The sequence below is a fragment of the Zonotrichia albicollis genome, chromosome 1, assembly GCF_047830755.1.
Source record: "Zonotrichia albicollis isolate bZonAlb1 chromosome 1, bZonAlb1.hap1, whole genome shotgun sequence".
Classification (NCBI taxonomy): Eukaryota; Metazoa; Chordata; class Aves; order Passeriformes; family Passerellidae; genus Zonotrichia; species Zonotrichia albicollis.
The window spans coordinates 4517353-4539753 of record NC_133819.1 but is presented as its reverse complement, the minus strand read 5'-3'; the positions used below and the strand labels follow the sequence as shown (position 1 = coordinate 4539753).

The window sequence follows — 22401 nt, the reverse complement described above, 5'->3', positions numbered from 1 at the left end:
TTGCCTTTGAATCCCTCTTTGCCAAGCCTGCAGGCTGCCTGAGCTATCAGCACACATCCATTTGTGTTCTCACCATTAAAACAATCTCATTTGCTTTGCTGTTGTTTTTTACACTACCCCAGCTCTGGCCTCTGAAGCTTTTTGAAAATAACATTTACAATAATATTTTTAACAGTTCCGTAGTATACAAAACTCCAGTGCTCTGGCAGGACTCCCGGAAACTTGCTGAAAGTTAATGTGGTCAACTCTTAAAAAGGAGAGATTTTTTCCGCTTGACTCTTGCTTGTTAAACTCTCTGAGCCCAACATGTTCCCTGCTGCTTGAAAAAACAAGGAAAGTCCCAATTTTAGCAATGCTACTTTGAGTAGCTTTCCAGCCGAGCCCTATTTCAGGGGCAACTGTGGATTATTATTTTTATTTTTATTTTTTCTTACAGTGATGTGTCCCTACACCTCCAAACCAAAGTGCTAAGTTGTGCTCAGGCAGGAATAAGTTGGTGCTACTTTCCCTGGAAGCCTGGGGGTGATAAACTGCACAGGGAGATGCTGTTTGCTTGTGCTGCAGCAGTGGCAAGGCGTGCTGGCATGAAATCTGTGTTTTATGGGGGATGCTGAGGCTCTGCAGGGCAAGAAAAATTCTTTTTGGGGTGGGTGATAGAGGAAATCCCAAGTATCAATAGCAGCTCTCAGTTTGCACTGCACTCTTCCTGCTTTCCTAACTTCATTCCTCACAGTAAATCCCCTGGTCACTTTGTTTTATCTTCCCTTACATCCAGGAGAAAATCACACTTCTCCATCCTCTCCTCCCCTGCTTTGCTTTCTGTAATTTAGATCCACAAAGGCAGGAGTCATGAATGTATAGACATGTCATAGCTCAACTGTTGTCTCCCTTGAGCTCAGTCTGCCTTAATCCCTTCCCAGCCAGGAGTGTGGGAAGAAAAAAAGAAAGGCAGGGATTAATGTTCGAAGTGGATTAATAACCTTGCATGCATCTCTCATGCAGATACTCATACCCTGCACTCATGGAGCTGTGAAGAAGTTGAGCCACTCTGCTAGGTTCAGCTCAGACAAATCAAAATTGATAAAAAATCAATTATGATAATATTGTTATATTACAATATTATAATATTATCATTGTTATATTATTACATTAAAGATAATTATTGTTATCTTAGTATATAAATGATTGTGATATTATATCACAATTATTAAAATAGTAAATTAATTATTGATTAATTATTATAATATTCAAATATTATATTAATTATTATAATATCAATCCAATTTTTATAATATTATTATTGTTTTTCCCCATCTGTGCTGGGCTTTCCTGCAGCAAGTGGCTTCCAGCAGTTCCCTGAGCAGACTGGAGCAGGCAGAGTCTCTTGCATGCACATCACAAACCTGGAATACATTGCCCCAGCATCTTGCTGAGCACTCACTGCTTGGCAGGTGCTTACCAGGGAGATTTTGAGTAGATTTACAGAGTTCTGTGGGTGCAGTGGCCACTGGGAGCCCAGTTTCAGATGCTCCCAGGTTTTGTGTCCCAAAATGCCAGCGCTGATCAGGGAGCTGAGTGGGAGAAGCCGCTTGGAACAGCATCTGTAGGAAAAGGATTTTCCCTTTTTTTTTCCCCTCTTATTTTTCCCCCCCCTCCCTGTTTTTGAAGGGACATAATAATAGGACAGAATTTGTACTAGAAACAGGAATTTGTCCTTCTGGAACAGGAAGCTGCTGGTATGTATTTTTGGGAAGCCCCGGAAATCACCAGCATGTGCAGTCCAGTTTGAAGGCTGCCTGTCCTCAGCACTGAGAACATTTAGCATTTTCTGCTAAAACAGAAAACCCTCCTTTCTCCTGTGTATCTGTGGAGATTCCCTGCCCTGTGTGCATGTCTGGTTTGCTACCAGGGCTGGGCAGGGGGGTCCCAGGGCTTCGCTGGGGCAGAGGTGATGGAGAACAGCACAGGGAGGGCTCTGCTGATGGAAAGGTCCCCTGTTTTTTCCAGGGCTCGTTTGCACAGTTCCTGTAGATGCTTGTTTTTGTGACTAGATATGGTTTGGAAAGGTCTGGAAGGTCTCTAGGAAGACACTAGAAAAATCTATTGCTCTGATAAGGAGAGTCAGCCTGGGCTGTCCCAGGAATTTAGTTGATCCAGACTGTCTGCCTGTGGCCCTCACTGCAAATTATGCACACAGCTTAATTCCTGGAAGTGTCACAGCAGCTTTGAAAGCAAAAGTGAAGGTTTGGGCTGTTTCCTGCCCTTGTTATAATCAGATGGAATTTTCACTCTGCTTTCTTGCTGGTTTTCTGCTCCCTCTCGATTCGGTGTTGCACAGACCGAGCAGTTCTTTCTCTAGGTAGGATTTTTAACCATTCAAGCTGTTTGGTTGCTTCCTTTTCTCCTCCTTGGTGTTGGAAATGTACAGAGCAGAGTTCCTGGTGGCCCAGGGCTCTCAGGCTGATGGTGCTGTGCTGGGAGGAAGCTGCAGGAGAAGGAAAAACCCTCTCAGGGCACTTGGATGTCTCTGCCTCTGCTGCTCCCTTATCACCTTCCCTTCCTGCTCGTCTCTCTCGAAATAGGTTGGATAAAAATCCCTGTGCTTGCCAGCACCGAGGCACCAGAGCTGCAGAAAATCATTTTAATCCATGCTTGGGACCATTCCTGGTCCTCCTCAGATTTGTTGCTGTGTTTGAATTGATTTGAACAAGCCAGGAGGATTTCAAAGTGCTTTTTCCTCCCATTTGTGGCCAGTGCCTCATGTTTAACACTCCAATATCCGTGTCAGTGTCCTGGATCTCTCACTGACTTCAGGGCAGCCTGCAGTGAGCGCAGGACAGGAAATGTCTCACTCCCTGTGCAAAGTCTGATCTAGTTTTTGAGGTGTTTCTCCCTTTTCTTGTGCTATCACACAGGTTTATGACCAGGAAATCTGAGGGCTTATCAGGCATCTAAAGTGGAATTTGATGATGTTTTCTATCACAGTGTGCTTTAAAAGGTGCCCATCTTTAGGTGGATTTTGCCCCAGCTAAAGTGGGATTTGATGATGTTTTCTATCACAGTGTCCTTTAAAAGGTGCCCATCTTTAGGTGGATTTTGCCTTTGTTCAGTCTAAAATGAGGCTTTTCATTAGTGAGCAGGACAGGCTCCTATGGACTCAGGCCTGCTTTAGTTTATTGGTGGCCAAAAAACCCCCAAAAACCTCTCTGGGTGCAGGAGTTTGGCTGAATGCAGGGTGGCATTTGGCTGAATGCTGAATGCAGGGTGGGAGGTCACTGAGCCCCTTCTGTGCTGGTTTTGGGGGCAGATTAAAGGCAGAAACTCTGGAGGGCTCCTGGGCACACACCTCCCATGAGGGATGGATGTACAGGGCACTCACTGCTGCTGAGAGCTGCCTGTGCTCAGCTTTTTACCCAGGCAGCCAGAGGAAAGCTGGTCCAGCCTTGGGGAACCTTGGCTGCCATTTGGAAGGCCTAAATTTAGGTTTCTGCTTTGATTCAGCACTACTTTTGCATGTCCTGCTGTCAGCCCGTTCCCTAAGTGAGTGTTACCCCACAGGGATGCTGTGGAATCTGAAGTGTTAAAGATTGTGTTGCTTTAGGGTTACATTAATCATGTAAAAACACATAAAAATATAATGTAATTAAAATGTTCTGCTCTTAAGGAAGCACAAATTGTTTACCCCAAGATTTTAAAGCCATTGACGTCCCAGGTTTGTGGTGTTACCTTTGGTGTGTGCAGAGGAAGGCAGACCCTGCTCTCCATTCCTAAATCAGGTTCTCCCCTTTCCCAGGTGATGGTGGGGACAGGCCTTGTGAAAAGTGGTCCATGACCCTGTTGTCATGTCAAAATTAACCTGTGTGTGTGTTCATTACAGGGTGGATGCTTGAGAGAGGAGGATAAGGCACCAGAGTCTGGGACCAGTGGAATGGAGGCCTGATGTAGATGGAAAGATGGGTAAGAACTGGATTCCCCTGGAGAATTCATTTTCTGCAGCCTGATAATTTTGGCTGGGACTACCAAATGTGCCAACAGACTGGGGGAAATTGCGAAGATGCTCTGACTGTTACATTGCTTTCTGATTTATGTTTAGCATTTTAGTGGCGCCAAAATTGGACAAATTTTCTTCTTATTCCGAGTGTGATCTGGTGGTTATGTTCTAGGTGGAGTCTCTCCTTGTATTTCTCTGCAGAGCATCTTCATTCCCTGCAGATCTTCTCCCAAGGAATTTTCTGTTTCAAACAAAGCTTGAATATATTGCTTTTCTAAGTGGTAACCTGGATTGCTTCCACCTTCTCCCTCTTCTGCTGGAACAGTTGTGTATCAGATGCTCTGAGGTGGTGAGGGAAACTTTATTAGGTGGAAATTATTTATAGTTCTGGAGGTACATCATGATTTCCATCTTATCTCTACAGATAAGAACTTTCTCCTAAAGAAAATACTTTATGTCAGGAATTGGCACCACTTGGAAGTGCTTAAATGGCTTCCTGACCTGGGGGACCCAAGAAAGGAGGAGAGATCTTGGAGGGTTCCTGCTTGCAGCTGAGCACTTCACTTGCACATCTGCAGCATTTACACAATTCACCCTAAACTTTTCAGGGATGGCTGAAATGATGCTTTAAAGAAGAAGAATTAAAAAGGAGATATGTGTTAAGTTTAGGGTTTGTTCTTGCAGATGTGTAGACTCACAAAATGGTTTGGGCTGGAAGGGACCTAAAAGATCATCTCATTGCAGCCCCCTGCCATGGCAGGAACACCTTCCACTGTCCCAGGGTGCTCCAAACCCTGTCCAGCCTGGCCTTGGGCATTTCCAGGGATCCAGAGTCAGCCACAGCTGCTCTGGGCACCCTGTGCTTCTCCACCTTCACAGGAAAGAATTTCTTCCTAATACCTAGTGTAAATCTTCCTTCTGTCAGTTTGAAGCCATCTCCCACTGTCCTGTCACTAACTGCCCTCATAAAAAGCCTTGTACAAACGTGATTCAGAGCTTGGTAGTGAATTTAGAAAATCAGTCTGAATTTAGAAAATGAAAAGTGTGGAGCCACTGCCACATCTTAAATGTTTATTCTCCCCTATGGAGAAAGGAGAAGAGTGGTATTTACCCATCCTGGCTTTGTGTTGTTTTTGCTTTTCCTCTGTTACCTAGAAGAGAGATTTTGTGGAAAGAGAACTAATTTAAAGCTAGGTTAAAAAAAAAAAAAAAAAAGGGAAGGGGAGAGAAGAGAAAGTCCAGATCTGCTTCTTCAATATAAACCATGACAAATTTCAGTTTAAAATCCCTGGTGACTAACCCCAAAATTTTTTGGAAACATTTTCACTTCGAAGGCAAAAGCCACTGCTTTGTCAAGGCAATGTGGGTTATTTTAACAAGGAAAGCTCAGGCTTGCCCTGAGCATCAGCAGGGAAGGAGTTGCTGGCTCCAACCAAGCTCTCAGGAGATTGTAACTTTGGTGATTTCTTGTACAGAGAGTGGCTGATAGAACCTGCTCAAGGTGCCTTCAGCCTGCAAATGTAATATGGGTACACCAGGGCAGCATTAATTGTGGGAATTCTGTGGTGAAGAGAGGCACTGTGGCTGGTTTTGGGGATTTTTGGAGTCTTGTGCAGGTTTGGAGTTGTGGGTGGAAGGGACTGTGCGTGTCCCTCACCAAGGTTGCTGTGGCTCTTCCCCAGCATCATCCACACCTGTGTGGGGTTAGATGTGCCAGGATGTGTCCAGGTGGGGTTAATTTGAGATCCTGAGTCTGCTCTGTGGGGATGAGTGAGGTGCTGTGTGTCCCCATCAGTGTCACTGAGAGGTGTTTGTCTGTGAAAGAATCACAGTGATAGCTTTGCTGATGCACAGGAATTTGGGCTAAATTTTGAGGGTTTCACTTCTCTGCCTCTTCCTCGTATATGTGTTTCTTTACTCCATGCTTTGGGATGAGGGAGTATTTTCAAGGAAAGTACAGAGAATTTGCAGTCACATCAGTGATTTCCTTCTGGAAATTTCCCTCCTCCTTCCCTTCACAGGAGATGTGTTGGATGAGGTGATCTCAGACAGCCTGTTCCAGATCTACCTTTTTTTTTTTTTTTTTTTCCCCTTTTTCCAGGATCCTATTTATAGCCTGCCCAGTGTCTCGGGGTTCAGCACAGGACTGTTCACTCCCAGATGTGTTCTAGGGAAGTTGCATGACCTTGCATGGAGCCCACAGGAGGGGAAGTGGGGACTTCTGGTGTCTCTGTGTCGTGCAGTGCTTAGGCCAGCCCTGTGCAGCCCTGGCACCCCTGGGTGCTGCAGCATCTCTGCATGGGCCTGCTTGGGACCAGCCTAAATCCTTGGCACTGAGTCTTTTTATTCCTCTTACAGTTCATTTCCAGCTGCAACCTCTCCTCAAGTGTTGCAGACAACTTTTATGGAAAATCTTTTTTTTAGGATTTTTCCTCCTGAGAAGCTGAGAGGCCTCAGGAACAAAATGTAAACATTGATTATCTGCTGCTGTGGAATGCAACAGGTGCATCTGTGATTGGCCCATGTTGGTTGTTTCTAATTAATGGCCAATCACAGTCAGCTGGCTTGGACACTCTGTCTGAGACAGAAGCTTTTGTTATCATTCTTTCCTATTCTATTCTTAGCCAGCCTTCTGATGGAATCCTTTCTTCTATTCTATTAGTATAGTTTTAATGTAATATATATAATAAAATAATAATCAAACCTTCTGAAACATGGAGTCAAATCCTCATCTTTTCCCTCAACCTGAGACCCTTGTGAACACTGTCACACTCAAGGGTCCAAGACTCTTTGTAATTTGGTCACATGAGTGCTTATGACACTTTTAAAGGTGTCTGCATCTTCAGTGCAACGCAGTGGAAAAACCCTGCCCAATAAGTATTAAAAATTGCTGTGTTTAAATATGACATCACAGCAAAAATAATGTTTTAAAAACCTGCACAACTTGGTACAAAAAGCACCAGCTTGTTTGTTGCTCAAGTTTTCTTCCTTTTGTTTTAAAAATTATTTAAGTGTTCTCAGCTGTGGTTATGAAATGTGTGTGTGCATGTGTGATGGTGATGATAAAAACTGCAGGAAGGCTGATCTGTTCTGCTCAGGGGACATCCATACAACTCAAAGGTTTAGTGCTTTGCTGGGCAGAGTGTGACTTTTGCTTCAGCAGAAAGGTCACCTGAGGTGTGGGAGCTGGGAGAGTGATATTGTTTGTAGTATTGACAGAGTGTGTGTGATTGCAGGCTGGGCTGGCAGCAGGCACAGCAGCTTGCTGGGAGCTTGTTTGAGCAGCCTTGGCCATCAAGCCCAGTTCCTTGGGGATTTTGGGGCTGCTGGAGCTGGTGGGGCAGAGCAGAGCCTGTCCCATGGGTGTCTCACCCTCCCATGCTGTGTTTTCCTCATTCCTCAGCAGGCACTGCTTTCACTCTTCATTTCCTTATTGCTCTCAGCTTTCCCTTTGTTTGCTGAGAGCTTCCAGGAAGGATTAATTCATGTTGAATTGCAGCACTTTATATTATAATAAGACACATCAGGCTTTCTGGCTCAGGTTTTGTTCTTTTTGAGAGGTGTCTGAGTTCAAAGGTGCCCGTGGTCTCCTTCTCCCTTTCCTGGCATGACACTGCCAATTTATTTACAGACACGAACAGGATGGGGCTGCTATGGAAAGTGTCTTGAGCTGTTCATTTTTCAGCATCAGTCTCATTACATGATTATGATAATGGGAAGATGCTAACAGCTCACAATCTAGGCAGCAGGCCAGAAAACTTAATTTTACAATATACTTTATAGGCTTCTCAACCAATCAAAGCAAAAGCATATTGACTGTAGTTCTATCTAACTACCATAAGCACATGTACCTTTGGTTAAAACAATGCTTGCTTATTTCAAATACAATACCTGTTTGTAAACGAAAATGCACAGAGCTCCATTCATAAGCTTAACCTTCTTAATATCTTGCTAGGTAAACTTTCTGCAGCTTAGAAAGCCATTCAGACCAGCACTAATACATAGATTTATTGTTCTGTTTGCCCTTATCTTTTCTACAGTTTAAATATTTTTTTTTTCTGCTGACATATTTCAAAACTGCTGCTTTAGCACTGTTCACATTTCTACTGTATCTGAGGCCTGTCTTCTGCAGTTTTCCTAAAACCCTCTAATTTTATCCATTCCCACAATGGCACTGCACCCATTGTGCCCAGGTATCAAATTTAGGGCGCTCTGGGCAATGTGGGATTGGACCTGCATCACATCTGGGATGTTGCAGCTGTTGCTGCAGCAACAGAATAGGAATTCATGAGCTCTGGACTGAGATTTTGAGCCTGGAAGTTGCTGGGCTGGGAAGGAGAACGAGTTCTTTATGATCCCTCAAATAACCTCCAGAAGTATCAGAGTCAGTCAGGGGAAATAACTTGCCAGTTACATCTCTTTGCTGGGTAAACATTTTTCCCCTTTCAAGTGTGCTCAAGAGAGAGGTACAGGTTGTGGGGAGAGGTAATATCTTTTATTAGACCAAATGACAGAGGTGGAAAAATCCAGGCTGCCTTTTAGGCATGTAAGTCCTTCTTCAGAAGGAGCAAATTTTAAGCTTAGCAAGGGAAACTGCTGGAATAATTGGCCCAAGTTTAATTCAATTATGTTAATCCATTAGAGGAAAATCAGTGTTTGTGGAGCAAAGGGCAGAGTTAGCAAAAAAAAGTTGTGAAAGTTTTTTGTGGGATGAGAAACCTGGCACCTTTGAAGTGGTGAGGAGTAGCAGAGCTACAGGCATGCAAAAATTTTCTTAAATGTGGTTAGTTTTGCTTTTTAAGATATAAGATTTTTAAGCCCCTGCTTGCAGCTCTCCTAGAGTAACTTTAATTCACAAAAGCAAAGGAGAAACAAGGGATTTGTCATGAGCAGTGTTGGGTTTATGGCTGGATTGTCATGAGCAGGGTTGGGTTTATGGTTGGGCTCAAAGATCCTGGCTCCTGTTCAGCATCACTGCCTGGGTGAGAGTGGCAGCAGCTGCTTCCCCAAGCTCTGCCCTCTTCAGCAAATCTTCCTCCACCAAAAGGCACCCAACTCCAACCCAGAGATTTTCCCCATTAGCCAGGAAGGGGTGAAGGCTCTGAGGTGGCTGCACCTCCATGGGTTGTGCTCCTGAGCTGCTGGAGATGGGGAGCTGAGAGAAGGAAGGAGAAACACTGTCAGGATGTTTTCCTGGGGGAAAATTGGCTTCTTAGCTGGGCTTTGCCACCCTCCTGGCATGTGGGGATGTAGAGGGTGTGAAAAATGCCAATCACTTGTTTTTAAAATTTTAATAGGAATAAAGTGGTTATAAAAATAGTAATATAATTAGAGTTATGATAATTTGGACAGTTTGGATTAGTACAATATGAGACAGTAGAAACAAAGAGTTACAGATGTCTGGGTACCTTTTTATAGGCAGCATAAGCCCAAAAAAGGACCCATGTTAACAGAGGATTAACCCTTAAAAGCAATAACCTGTTGTATATTCATACACCTCATACATGATGCATAAATTCCATTCAAACACAGGATTCTGTCTGGGCAGTGTCAGCTTCTTCCTCTGAATCCTAATGGTGTCCTCATGGCTGAGCAAGGTGGGAAGAAGTTCATTTCTTGTGACAATGGAGCAATAAATTCTCTTTCTCTGAAAGATTCAGGTGTCCTCTGGCTGCTATCTCAGTGTGAGTCCTTTCTTCAGGAAAAAAGTGTCTTACATAGCATAGTTTCTAGCTTAACATTATCTTATAACCTAAAACTATATTTAAAACACTACTTAAGAGAATTAATACAGCCTTACTTTCTAACACAACACGTATAATATTCATTGTAATATTTGCCAAAAGCCAATCATAAAATACCCATTTTTCACAGGAGCACTTATGGTGATGAGTGTGCCCAGGGATGGGCTGAGCAGGGTGAGCAGCAGCTCTGCCAGGGGCTCCTCTCCCCTGGAATTTTACTGTGCATGGATGGCTATTTTGGGAGCGGAGGCTTGTGGTGAACCGCAGATGTAACCTTGCTTTCCCTCCCTGCTGAGCTAAACCAAACACCTTCTGCATCCCGAGTCCTTTTCCATTGCAGAAGTCCCTGGTGAGCCTCTGGGCTGAGGGAACACGGGCATTTTGCCATGGCACAGCTCGTCAGGAGAAATTCCTTGTACCATTTGTGGCCTGACCACTGAAACTTCCACTTGTGATCAAACCTGCCATCCCAAATGCTTTGGGTTTGGGGTTTGTGAGGCACTGATCACTCAGTTTTAAGGGCACTGAGGTGCAGTCCCAGCAGCTTTGCCTTTGCTTTTGGTTTTTCCTGGGGAAATTCAGAGGGCATTGAAGTTCTTCATGATCTCACTCTGGCTCTCAAATGGGTTCTGCCATAATACATGAATTTATGTGCCAGTTTAGGCTCTTTTGCTGTTTTCTCAATGCTCTCATTAATTGGCTGGAGCCTTAGCATGTCTGAGTTACATTGGGGGTGTCTGCTTGTTTGTGTGCACGAGTGTTTTAGAGACTGGTTGGGTTCTGTTACTGGTGATTTGAATTTAGTTATATATGTGATACATATATAACTAAATCAAGTAGTACAATTTTTAGTACTATTTGTACTAAATAATTTTAGTACTATATTAGTATTTATTATTACTATTTAATATTTCAGTATTATTTTATAATAGTATAGTAGTAGTATTGTAGTATATTAGTATTATTATTTAATATTATTTTAGTATATTTAATAATATTTTAGTATATTTTTATCAAATAGAACTAATTTTTATCATTTGGAAAATAACTGCTTTTTTAAAACAGATTTTTGCCTTCCCCTCCAAGCCCATTTCTGAGCTCTGATTTCTTTATTATTTTGTACAGGGTTATAAAAGGAAGGGTTGTTTTTGATCTAAACACAGTCTCCAGTTCAGCTGTGCAATTTTTCCATAGGAGGCAGGAAGTCAGTTTTACCCCCAAGGAAAGGGTGCATGGGATAGTGTGTAACTGTGCCCTAAACCCACAGATGTTCTGTTGGACACTTGGTGTGATGGACCTCTGTAGCTGTCCAAAGCCTCTGATGGGGGTTTGGTTTTTGTTTCTTTTCACAAAGAAGTGAACTCAAAAATCCAAACCAATGTCATTTCTGGAGAGCAGGAGCTGAGCATCAATTTGAAGGGCTGAGAATCAACAATCTCCTCTACCTCTGCCCCCTTTAGCATCATAATTCCCTGAGTAGAAGAAATGTGCTTGCAGGAGCCCCCAGCACATCACAGCGCCGCTTTCCTATGTGAGTTTGTGTGTCCTGAGCTCCAGGCATCAGTGAGCAAACTGCTGCCAAGAAATCCAGCGTGTCAGGAGGGATTTCCTCACTTCCTCCTGCAGAATTGCTCTGCTCAACCTGCTGGGCTGTGCCCTGGCCTGGGCTGACCTTGGCATCCCTTGGGTGGGGTTGCAGAGGGAGAACAGCAGGATCCAGCTGCTGCTGGGGAGCCTTTGCTGCCTTGCAAAGGGAACGTGCTCCACTGCTGTGTGTGCTGGCTGCTCTGGAGGAGGGGAATTGGATCATTTTTCTCTTTATCAGACTCCGGACACGGCTCCAGACAGTGGCAAAGTGCTTTTTGCATGTGGGCTGAATTTATGGGGAGGTTTGTCTGGATCTCGCTAGGTGGGTGCAGGCAGCACTGTGCTTGCCATAGATCTGTCACAGACAGCCCTTCCAAGGGGGTGAATTGCACAACAGCACTTGTAGCTGCCTCTCAGAGTGTCTGGGTCACTTCTTAGCCTGCTTGGAGGCTTTTGTCACAGTCCAAGTCAGGCTGCTGAACCTCAGCTCACTGGGCTCCTTCCTACTGAGTGGGACAGTCAGTGATGGTGTTTACTTACTGATTAATAAGGATCAATACTGATTGATCCTTATTAAGAATCAGAATAATTTCATTTAGAAAAGACCTTTCAGATCATCAAGTCTGTGCTGGCTTGGTACCTTGGCCCCTGGTGTCTTGTGCATGGCCTGCATGCTGGTGGCTGCACCTGCCTGTTCATGGTGTTTGCAGGTACTGCAGAAACCCCAGAGCTGGGATTTTCTTTATCTCCAAACTTTTTGTCTCCAGGCTTTTCCCCCCTTTGGCTTTTTGGGAAAAGGCAGCATTTGTCTTCACCAGCAAGCTCTTTGATGTGTGCTCTCACATGGGTGATTGCTGTCCTGTTCCCTGGGCCAGAAAAGGCCTGGCCTGGTCTGACACTGACATTTTGGGAGGGCAATGGGCAGCCCAGGTGGCTGCTGGTCTGACAGATGTGGGATTGCACTGGAACACCTGGGCCAGGTTTGCTGTTAGCCCCTGCACACACAGCAAACAGACATGAAAAGGTGCTTTGGCCACTGAACACGATGTGCTTCTTTGCTATTTCCTCTTGATTAAAAAAACCCCACAAACAACAAACTAAACAAAACCCTGGAAAGAGGTGCAGAAATGAATGAAGTATCACTCTAGTGGCAGAATCTGTGTATTTCCATTTACTTAAATGAAGAAGGGTTAAAAGGAGATAAAATCAATCTGTGAGTACCTGGAGAAGATGTGGAATAGAGGGCTCTCTAAGATACAGGGCTATCAAGATCTAATGAGCAGAATACAAAGCAAAGCTGTGTTCTCAAACTGGAATTGAGATGTTTTTACAAGAAGGGGTTACTGGAGTGAGTGCATGAGCTCTCCAGCCAAGGCTTTTGAAGAGGCTGTTCTGTGTGATTCCAGGTCAAGGCTGGGATGTGGAGGCTGCTAAATGAGCTGCTGTGCCCTTTGTATATAGCCAGGAAGGCCAGATCAAGTTAAGTCCTCTCTGGATTTCAGCTCCTTTAATGTGTTTAGCTCTGGCTGCAGACTCGTGTGGTCTTGAGCAAGATTTTTGTCTGTCTCTGATTTCTGTCCATCAAATGAGACATAAAACCCAGCCCATCTCCCTTTGTGGCAGTGCAGCTGGAATTCCAGCAGGACAGGGGCTGCCCTTTGCAGGAGCTGAGTGATGCCAGGGGAGTGAGTCTTGTCTTTCAGTTCAGGGTCCCTTTGCCAAGTGATAAATGTGGTATACAGTCTTGGTAAGTGATAAATGTTGTATACACTCAATCCAAAAATTGTGTATTTTCAAAAAAGCAAAAATGAAAGCCTGGTATCTCTTCTTCAGCATTGTCAGAGTCATCATCGTGTGGCTCCATATTTATTTTCACTGTGTTTTATTACATTTCAGTATTTTTGTCACTGTGTATTCAAAGTCTAGCCCATTGGAAGGGCACTTTTACTTTGTAGCTCCCCATCCTCTCTTGATCCCCCTCTCAGCTTTCCCAGAGCTCTCCCCTCTGCCTGGGGACATCCCCAGTGGCTACATCACCTTCTGGAGAGGTGGATGCTGCTGCTGCTGCAGTTTACCCAGGCAAAGGCACCATCAGCACCACGGCTGTGGGAAGCACCCTGGGATCTTCACAGTGTTCCCAGCTGGGTTTTCTCTGGATCCAGGTGCCTGCAGGGCCCTGGGGTTGTGTGCTTTGCCTTGCTCCTTGATGACTTACAATATTCTTCCCTACTGCAACGCCCAGGGCTTTTCCCCACTCTTCCCAGCCCTGGTTCTGCCTGGTGTGTATGTGAGAGGCCCAAATCAGAGTTCATCATTTTTTACAGGATCTGCTTTGCTTCTGTGGGCTTCATCCAGCTGCTGCCTTTTTTTTTAATTTTTTTTTTATTATTATTTCAGTGTTGAAGGAAGCAGCTTCATGGAACTACCATAAACTGCCTCTTAGCAATGACCTATTAGTGCAGCCAACAATAACAGCAGTGTCTAGACCATCTGAGCACAGCTAAATTATTCCTTTGTCCCTTCTTCATTTGCTTTCTCTCCTGACTCTCGAATTGTTTTGGGTGGTCCATGTTGACCTTCAGGCTTTCTCTTTCTCCCTTTTCAAAACTTTTTTTTCCTCTCCTTGAGCAGTGAACTTGCTGTACTATGACTGAAAGTCCAGGTTCCTCTCTCCCCCATGCAGGCTGCAGCCAAGGCCACGTAGCAGCCCTGGAAATGTGTTTCTGAAGGGCAGAGAGATGTCTGCTGCCTTTCTGGTGTCACTCCCTGGCTGATTTTGCCAAGTAGACAAATGCCCCAGATTGACAAAATTCACAGAATTCACAGAATGTCTGGGTTGGAAGAGACCTTCAAGATCATCGAGTCCAACCCAGCCCAACAGCTCAACCAAACCCTGGCACCCAGTGCCACATCCAGGCTTTGTTAAACACACCCAGGGATGGGGACTCCACCACCTCCCTGGGCAGCCATTCCAGAACTTTATCACTCTTTCTGTGAAAAACTTTTCCCTGATATCCAACCTAAACTTCCCTTGGTGCAGCTTGTCTCCTCTGGTTCTGTCAGTACCAGATTCACTCTGGTAGTGCCTGGGACTTGCAAGCCCTAACATCTTGCAGAGCTGAAAACCTGATGAGAGCAGGAGGCATTCTGGTTTTGATAAAGGATCCTGCCAAAATGGATGAGTGTATTTTAATGAAAATACAAACCCTGTCTGCTGGAGCTTCACTGGTCATTGATTCTTGGGAGTGCTCTTGGCTTTCTGCTCCTGTGTGTTCCTCTCCTCTGTGTGGCTGTGGATATTTGCCCCCACCCCCAAACCCCTGGGAAATTAATATCTTTTGAAACATCTATTATTTTTGGTTGGAAGTGATCCTTGGTTGGATGGGCTGGCAGCATGATCAAACAGGCTTTGTCACAGGAAGCTGATTTAAAAAGCACAAAATTAAGTGTGTTGGTGGAAAGCAGAGAAGAAAGGAATGAGTTTCCTACTAAGGGAAACAGCTGAAACCTGAGGATGGAAAAAGAGGCATTGGGGACAGAGGGACAGTTCTAAACACAATTTATTTTTATGTTTCATTTTTGCTGTCTCTATAATCAGCTTTTCTCTGTCCTGATCTTCCATGGTAGAAATAATCCTGTTTTCATGTTGTGTTGGAGATCAAGTGGGATTTGCTGTACAATTCATCCTGTCAGCCCCACAGTACCTTAAGTGAATTTGTGCAGAATGATGCCAGAGTGGAGCTGGGCCAGGAGCTTGTCCAGGAGCAGGAACCTGAAAGGTTTCCAGGAGTCTCCCAAGCCCACAGAGCTCCAAGGATACTTCATCAGTGTTGTGCAACTCACAGATGTTCTGTTCTGGAGCCATGGCACAGCCTGGGGAGGTGTTGGCTGTGCTGCCTTCTCACAAGGCTGGAGAATATTTGGGTCCTGCCAGGGCTGGATCAGGAGAACAGGATTTTCCCAATTCCTGACAATTGGCATTCTGTCCCTGGGAGAGCCATCCATCCTTCACCTTCTCCTGACTCAAACCCAGCCAAAGAGAGCAGGAGCAGCCCATGACACCCTTTTGCTGGAAAGGCTTGGGAGTGGCATTTGGATTTAATTATCCAGTTCTCTTCAGTGCTTGTTTGAATTTTGACTGCACTGGCTGAGCTGGCTGCATCTTTCCATGGAACAAAGTCCTCCACCCTTCTTGGGAGTCAGCTGGGAGACCCCAGGAGCCGTCATTAGGATGGGCAGGAGCTCAGGCTGGAAAGGATCAGTCCCTGAGCAGGGCTGGCCTGGAGAGGACGGGGAAGTGTGGGTTTTGCAAGAGATGATGCAAATTGTGCTGCTGCTGCTGCTCAGAAGTTGCTTCAGAGCCTGGTGTGGGGGGTTTTGTTTTGAGCAGTCATTGAGGCTTTGATCGTTGCCTCCCTGAAATCGCAGCTCTCTTGGAGTAAAAACACACTGCTAAAAGCAGATGGTAAATACTTAAGCCCATAGAAATACATTAGTTGAAGGAAATATTGTATTTCTGCTTGTGCTTAAGTCATTTTTCATCCTCCAGCCGCAGAAAACAACCTTTCCTGCTTGGATAGGAAGAAGTTATCTTATTTTGCAGCAGTGATGTCATGGAAGCGGATTTTAGTTTTTTGACAATCAATACTCATATTTTGTAATTAAAAATCCTCAGATGCTTTTCAGAATGCTCTTTTGCATCGGTTTCTTAGTAGATAAAGGAAGGAAAATGCTGATTTGACAGTCAAATACAAGAAATAGCTTCTCTTTCTTTTTTTTCCTTCAGTACCTGATTCAGGGCAGCTGGAGCTCAGTTTTACACCACTTATTCTATTCAGTTGATGTTTGGGTATTTCTGGAAACCAGCTGAATTTAAGCAGTTACTGAAAGTGAGTGGATTCTCCTTGCTTTGCTGTGTTTGGAGAAATGCAGAAAGTCACTTCTGGCAGAGAATTTCAACCTTTCTAAGAAATGTGACTGGGTTTGCAACACCAGGAATTTTTAAACCTGTGTTTGCTGCAATTTTTTGTATCTTGGACTGGGTTTGCAGCACCAGGAATTTTTAAACCTGAGTTTGGTGGATTCAGAAGTCTGTTACAAAAAAAAGTTTTGGTAAGATTGCTGTGTAGATAGAGGAGGAAGACAATGTGACATAAACCAGGGCCCTGGTGGGTTGAGCAGAGATTCCTCTCCTGGAAGATGCTGCCAGGGGGGTTTGGAGGTGGGAGAGGGATGGGGAATAAATTGGGTGGTTTGACTCTGTCTCTGCCTGCTGGCCCTGCTGGCCTATGACACTACAGATTGTGTTTTGTGTCAGGCAGTGCAGGAAACTTTTGTTGTCATTCGTTGGAAAAAAAAAGAGAAAAAAAAAAAAGAGGGTGAGGGGCACTGTAGAGATTAAAGCTTTGGTGGAAAATTCCTGGAGGGTGGTGTAAGGGGGCTTTGTTTTTGTGGGTTCGTTTTAGCTCATCCCTCCCCCTGTTCTCTCCCCCCCAACAAAGAGGAAGGGGAAAAAAAGCCTTTTTTTTTCTTTTTTTTCTTCTTTTTTTTTTTTTTTGTGTTGGGTATTTCCTAATACAAAATCTGTGTGGAAAACTATGCTTGTCCCAGAGGTCCTTTAAAAAAAAACCAAAACAAACCAACAACAACAAAAGAAAAACACCCCAAACCCAGACTTTGGGGACATTCTGGATGTGTTTATTTGTTGTTGTTGGTTTTGGGGTATTTTTTCCCTGAACTTGAACTGAAAATTATCTTTTTCTTTTTTCCTGTAGCACTTCAGGTTGTGCTCCCTGCCACTCCTCTGGAAAAACATATCTGTACTTTTATATATATAATGTGGGAGGCAAAAGTGATTACATTTTCATGTACTTACATATGCATTTTATTATTTTATCAATTATATTTTTAATATTTATGTACAGCTATATGTTTATACATTAAATATGTATATACACATTGCCTACAGGAAAATATTGGCTTTTTCCTAAGAATTTGATGTAGGCATTGGCGCTCATTCTGAGCTCTGAAATGTGAGACTGGATTTTAAACATTTCCCCCCAGTTTTTCCCCTTATTACTTTAATATCCTCGGGGAGTAGAGCATGCACAAGAATTCTTTTTCTCACATATCTGAGGTTTTTTTGTAGTTTCATTGCTCACAAAACCCAGCAGGAGAAGCAGAACAGGAGGAGATGGTGTTATATCTGAGCAGGAGCATCCAGGACATGCACCTCCCTGGGGAGAGATCCTCAGTGTTTGGGTCCAGTCCTGTCTGATTTCATATGGTTTTTGTCATTTTTCACATATTTGTGGACTTTGAGTTAAATCTGCAGGCTGGCCTGGCTTAGGGGTGGTTCTGTCCCTGGAGACACTCATTTTTAGACAAGATTTGTAGCTGTATTTGTATTTTTTGCAGTAATTTCTGCATGTGGCTAACATTTGCCTTGACTGTGGCACGAGCATGGGTGAGCAGTGGGTTCTCACACACTCCCACCAGTGTGCCCTGCCCTAGGTCCTGACAGGGTTCTTGCTTCTTGTGCTTGGTATTTTGCTTTTAACACTTCACAGCTGCTTCAAGAGGCCACAACCACAGATGCTGAAGTGTTGAAAAAGAGGAGATTGGTTTCAGAGCCAATGGTTCCTCAGAGTTCTCCTGTTACTGCAGAAATCAGAAATCCCATGAGGGTTCTCGGTGTCTTCTCCGAGCACTGCTGAGTTTCTCTCTTTTCTCATGGATTCCTTGCCCTCTCCCCTGGTTTCTCACGGCTTCTGGTTTTGAAGGTCAGTTGTGGCTCTTGAGCACCTTCAATGAAGAGGGAGGAAAGACAAGGACACCCTTCTCTAGCCCAGGTTCCTCCAAGCCCCATCCAACCTGGCCTTGCACATGTCCAGGGATGGGGCAGCTTCTCTGGGCAGCCGTGCCAAGGCCTCACCACCCTCACAGGGGAAAATTTCTTTCTAATATCTAATCTAAACCTGCCCTTTTTCATTTTAACGGCATTTTCTTGTGTGCATGTCCTTATTGAGAGTCCTTCTGCAGCTTTCTTGCAGGGGTCAATGAGATCTCATTATCTGTCTCCCCTGTGATGAAGGAACCTGTGTTTTCAAGACAGACTGGGCTGGGAGAGACTGTGGTGTGGTCTTGGAATGCCTCTCTTAACAGGAAAGCTTAGCATTGTGTCTTTTGATCCATTTGTGTTGAAAGTTTGTATTTGCAGTGCTGTATTTTCACTCTGCACATCTGAGGGCCGGGTTGCTTTCCACGCTTCAGTTGTCTCTTCTTTTCTTGCAGATGAAGAAGAAGCTCTGAACTCTATTATGAAGGATTTGGCAGCGTTGGGCAAGTGTGGGGGGCTGCTGGACAACAACAGGAATAAAACCAGTGTCCACTCCAACAAACAGGTATGGCTTTGCTCCTTCCACCCCAAACTCCAGCAGACTGCAGAGGAGGGCATGGTGCTTGCCATGCTGGCAGAGCACAGTTTGAATGTTAGAACTGAAGTTAACAAGTGCTCAGCACATCAGAAATATCATCATTTTACCAATCTTCAAAGTTTGTGACCTCTTTTTGAAGAGCTGAAAGGAAGTTACAGACATCCCTATATCACTGAGGAGCAGAGAAGGGTAATGCCCCAAATTATTCAAATATAACCACAGGGCCTGAAACTGGGTTTAAATGTCAAGTCTCACCTCAAGGCACTTCCAGCTGTTGTTTAGCTCTGAAAGTAGCAGAACTTGTTTCAGGCTGTGCAGCTTTAGGGCTTGGATAAGTCAATTGTTTTCTATTGACAGCGTTAATGAAATACAATATTTATTATGTGCACATTTTGCTTCAGATATTTGAAAGACAGACTGCCAATTCTGAGCTGTAGACACCCAGGCTCTTTGGGGAGGAATAATGTCATTCTTATATAAAGTGTTTAATTATGAATTACTGCTGTTTATCTTTATGCTCCTAAACATTTTGGCCATGTTGCACATTCAGAGTTGTTTTGGTGAGCAAAAAACATTGTCCCTTGAGCAAGGTCAGAAATTATTTGCTGACATCAATACAATAGCTGAAGTGGATTTAATAGCATGTTTGTCTATGGAGCAAATAATATGAGAGCATGAAAGTTGGGAAGAAAGAGTTGAGTTATCAAAATAGCAAGGAAAAAAGGGGGAAAAAGATTGGGAAAACTGGGGAGCTGCTGGAGAAGCATGGCAGCAAATCCATGTGGAATTCCACCTCAAGTGCCATGGTTTCGAATGAGATTGCAATCAACACTGCAACTGCTGGGTGCCTAGCAAGGGAGAAAACAAATTGTCATTTGCTGTCGTCATGCATGTTTTAATGTCACTTGTGCTACAAACAAAGCAGTCTGGGTGCAGGGAGGAAAAATCCCTTCCAGAATCCCTGTGGGCTCCCCAGCCACATGCAGACGAAAACACGTGCGCACGTCTGGTTTCAAAGCGTGGCCTGGCAGGAGCAGCTGGCCAAGTTGAATCACTAGGTTTGTGTTCAGCTCATGCTGAAAAAAGTCCAAGATGTTTACAGAAGTGACCAGAGAAACTCAGGGCTGGCTCCCTGCAGCTGCAGGAGAAGCAGAAAGCCCAGAGCAGCTTTGGATGGCTGCAAGGGCAGCATCTTGTGCACAGTGATGGGTGGGGACAGTGAGGAGCCAGCTCCAGTTGCTTTCAGGGTAGCAAAGCTTTTCAGGCTCCTCTTAAAACATTTGTTTTGCACTGGGGGGAAAATCCCTGCTGTTGTTTTTGAGACCTGGGCTGTTATGCAGCACATACATGCTTAACCAGATAATTAATCAAAAATAAGGAAAATTGTAGTTTTCATTGATTGAATTCTTATCTGCATGAAGTTTGGCATTGTGCAATCAAATCCACACCCACTGCCCATTCACTCTGCATCTTTATTTATGAATCACCCATGGAGGTATGCCGTGCTCTGATATCAGCTGCCAGTTGAATTTAATTTTATTACAGGAATTTTATTATATTTTACTATATAAGAATCAAACTTTCCTTCCTTTTTCAGCACTGCTTCTAGGAAAAACACTTCCTCCTTTATGATTTTTCTTTTTATCCACGAGTGGAGCTGCGTGCTCAGGGTTGCTCAGAGCTCCCTGATGGAGGAGATGAGGATGGTGAGGATCCTGCTCTCCCCACACATCCGGAGCTGAGGGGTCAGACCAGCAGGTCCCAGGAGGTGCAGGGCGTTGGAGGATGTTCAGTTGTTGCCTCACTGAATTGGACTGGCTGGAACACGTCTGGCTCGAGGCACTGCGGGAGGTGGGGAGCGGCCAGAGGAGGTGGAATTAGTGGGAACTTGGTTCATGTTTCTAGCTCAGTTTAATCAGCTTGTTTGGGTCACTTTTAGGGGTTTTTTTCATTGGTTTTTTAGAGCAGAAATTGATGTGGGCGGGAGATTGCTTTGGAGGTGCTGTTGTCGTGCTTGCTGTTCCTTTGGTACTTGGTTTTCCCTTTTTATTGTTTGCCTAATCCTGTGATTTTTATGGTTTACCTAATCCTGTGATTAGGTTGGGCAGCTGGGCTGAAGGATGCCCTGCACAGTTCCCTTCTTGAGAGGGGAAAGAGGCACAGAGCCATTTTGGTGATAAAATGTCCTCTTGGTCATCTTATTGTTGGTGCCTCTCAGGAGGCCCTGCAGCAACATGCTCACATTGAACTACTTGGGTTTGGGAGTTCAGTTAGTAGATTAATAAAATAATATTTCTTTTTCTGTGGAAAAATGTTTTTTCTGAGGCATGGGAATCCTTTGGTCAGTGTTCCAAATTTCCACTGGAAGACAGAGTTCACAACAAGAATGTCTTGGCTAACTAGGCAGTTCTCTGTGGCTTGCAGCAGTTTTTGGTACACAGAGAAGCACAACTGAAGTGCTATCTCATTCCTGTCTCCTGGAGGGCTTCCTCAGTGCTCTCTTGACACAAGTTGAAGATTGAATCCTGCCAGATTGTATTCCTCGTAGGCCTGGGCCACACAAGAAAACAGCCTGTGGTTGTTTGTGCTCCAAAATGTTTCTTTCCCAAAATATCAATAGTTTTGCTTCAGTTCATCTTAAGAAATGAACATCCTTTGGCAAATTTCGTAAAAATATTTCTTTTCTTAGTTTTTTTCCCTCACAAATGAGTTTAGGGTGAAGATTGAGTTTCTGGGTGTGCAGTGCCTCGTGGCAGAACAGGCTGGAAATTAGAACAGGATGGCATGGTTGATTTTCCTCCCTTGAATTCTCAGGTAGCTGGCAGCAGATGTGATGCCTGAGCTGGAATCCCTGAGTCCTGGTCAGGTGTGGCAGCCACTGCCTTGTCCTGCCTCTCTGCCTTGTGGGAATTACAGAGACAGCCATAGAAACCCTTTTCCTTCCCTGTGTGAGATAAAGCAGAGCTGTTCTTTGGGAGCAGAGGGGTCCTTCTGACATTATTCCTGGTGCAGCTCCTGCACTGGTATTCCTCCATTACTCCTTTAATAACAGCATGATTCTGCTATAGGATAACTCTGTTATTCCTTGTGCATCCTCTGGCATGGCTGGAAGGAACCCTTCCAGGCTATTTCTCAGACTGAACAAGGGAGTTTATTCATAGAAATGTGTCTTAAGAAGGAAAAAGGAGAATGAAGATCAGTGTTGTGTTCATTAAGGAAAAAGACAAGTGGAATAAGAAGGGAAACCCCGAATAATTAGGAAATCCTGAACAAAAGGATGGAGGGAGAAGAGAGCAATTAAATTAGCATTTATTTTGGATCTATTTATGTGCATATCCATTCATTTCTATAAATAGCACTTGGCAACTGGCAGTATGAAGCTGCTTGTCAGTGGGCCTCTGTCACAGCCAGTGACAGCCAGCAGCTCCTCTGCCACCTTAATCACCATGGCAAGTTCTCCCATGGCAATTAAATGTTTGTAGGAAATGTTTCTCCATGTACATCAAATGTCACACTGTCCTAAAAGTTATTCTTTTAGTAAATTACCTCTGGACTGTTCTCCTTGGCAGGCTGGATGCAAGAAAAGGCTTGCTCCTAACTCCAGTAAAATGCAGCTCATTCTGTAGGGCTCTCTGTGGGTCTT

General features: G+C 44.3%; 1 protein-coding gene across 3 annotated transcripts in view; it reads left to right on the top strand.

Annotated features, from left to right (window-relative positions):
* Positions 1-22401, top strand: part of LOC102068579 (mitogen-activated protein kinase kinase kinase 3) — an 82927-nt gene that overhangs the window by 20220 nt on the left and 40306 nt on the right. For all 3 annotated transcript variants that reach the window (XM_074545916.1, XM_074545963.1, XM_074545867.1), the window contains exons 2-3: positions 3878-3957; positions 18616-18725. In XM_074545916.1, the coding sequence (XP_074402017.1) occupies positions 3954-3957; positions 18616-18725 (114 nt within the window). In that variant the 5' untranslated portion in view covers positions 3878-3953. The remainder of the gene's footprint in view (positions 1-3877; positions 3958-18615; positions 18726-22401) is intronic.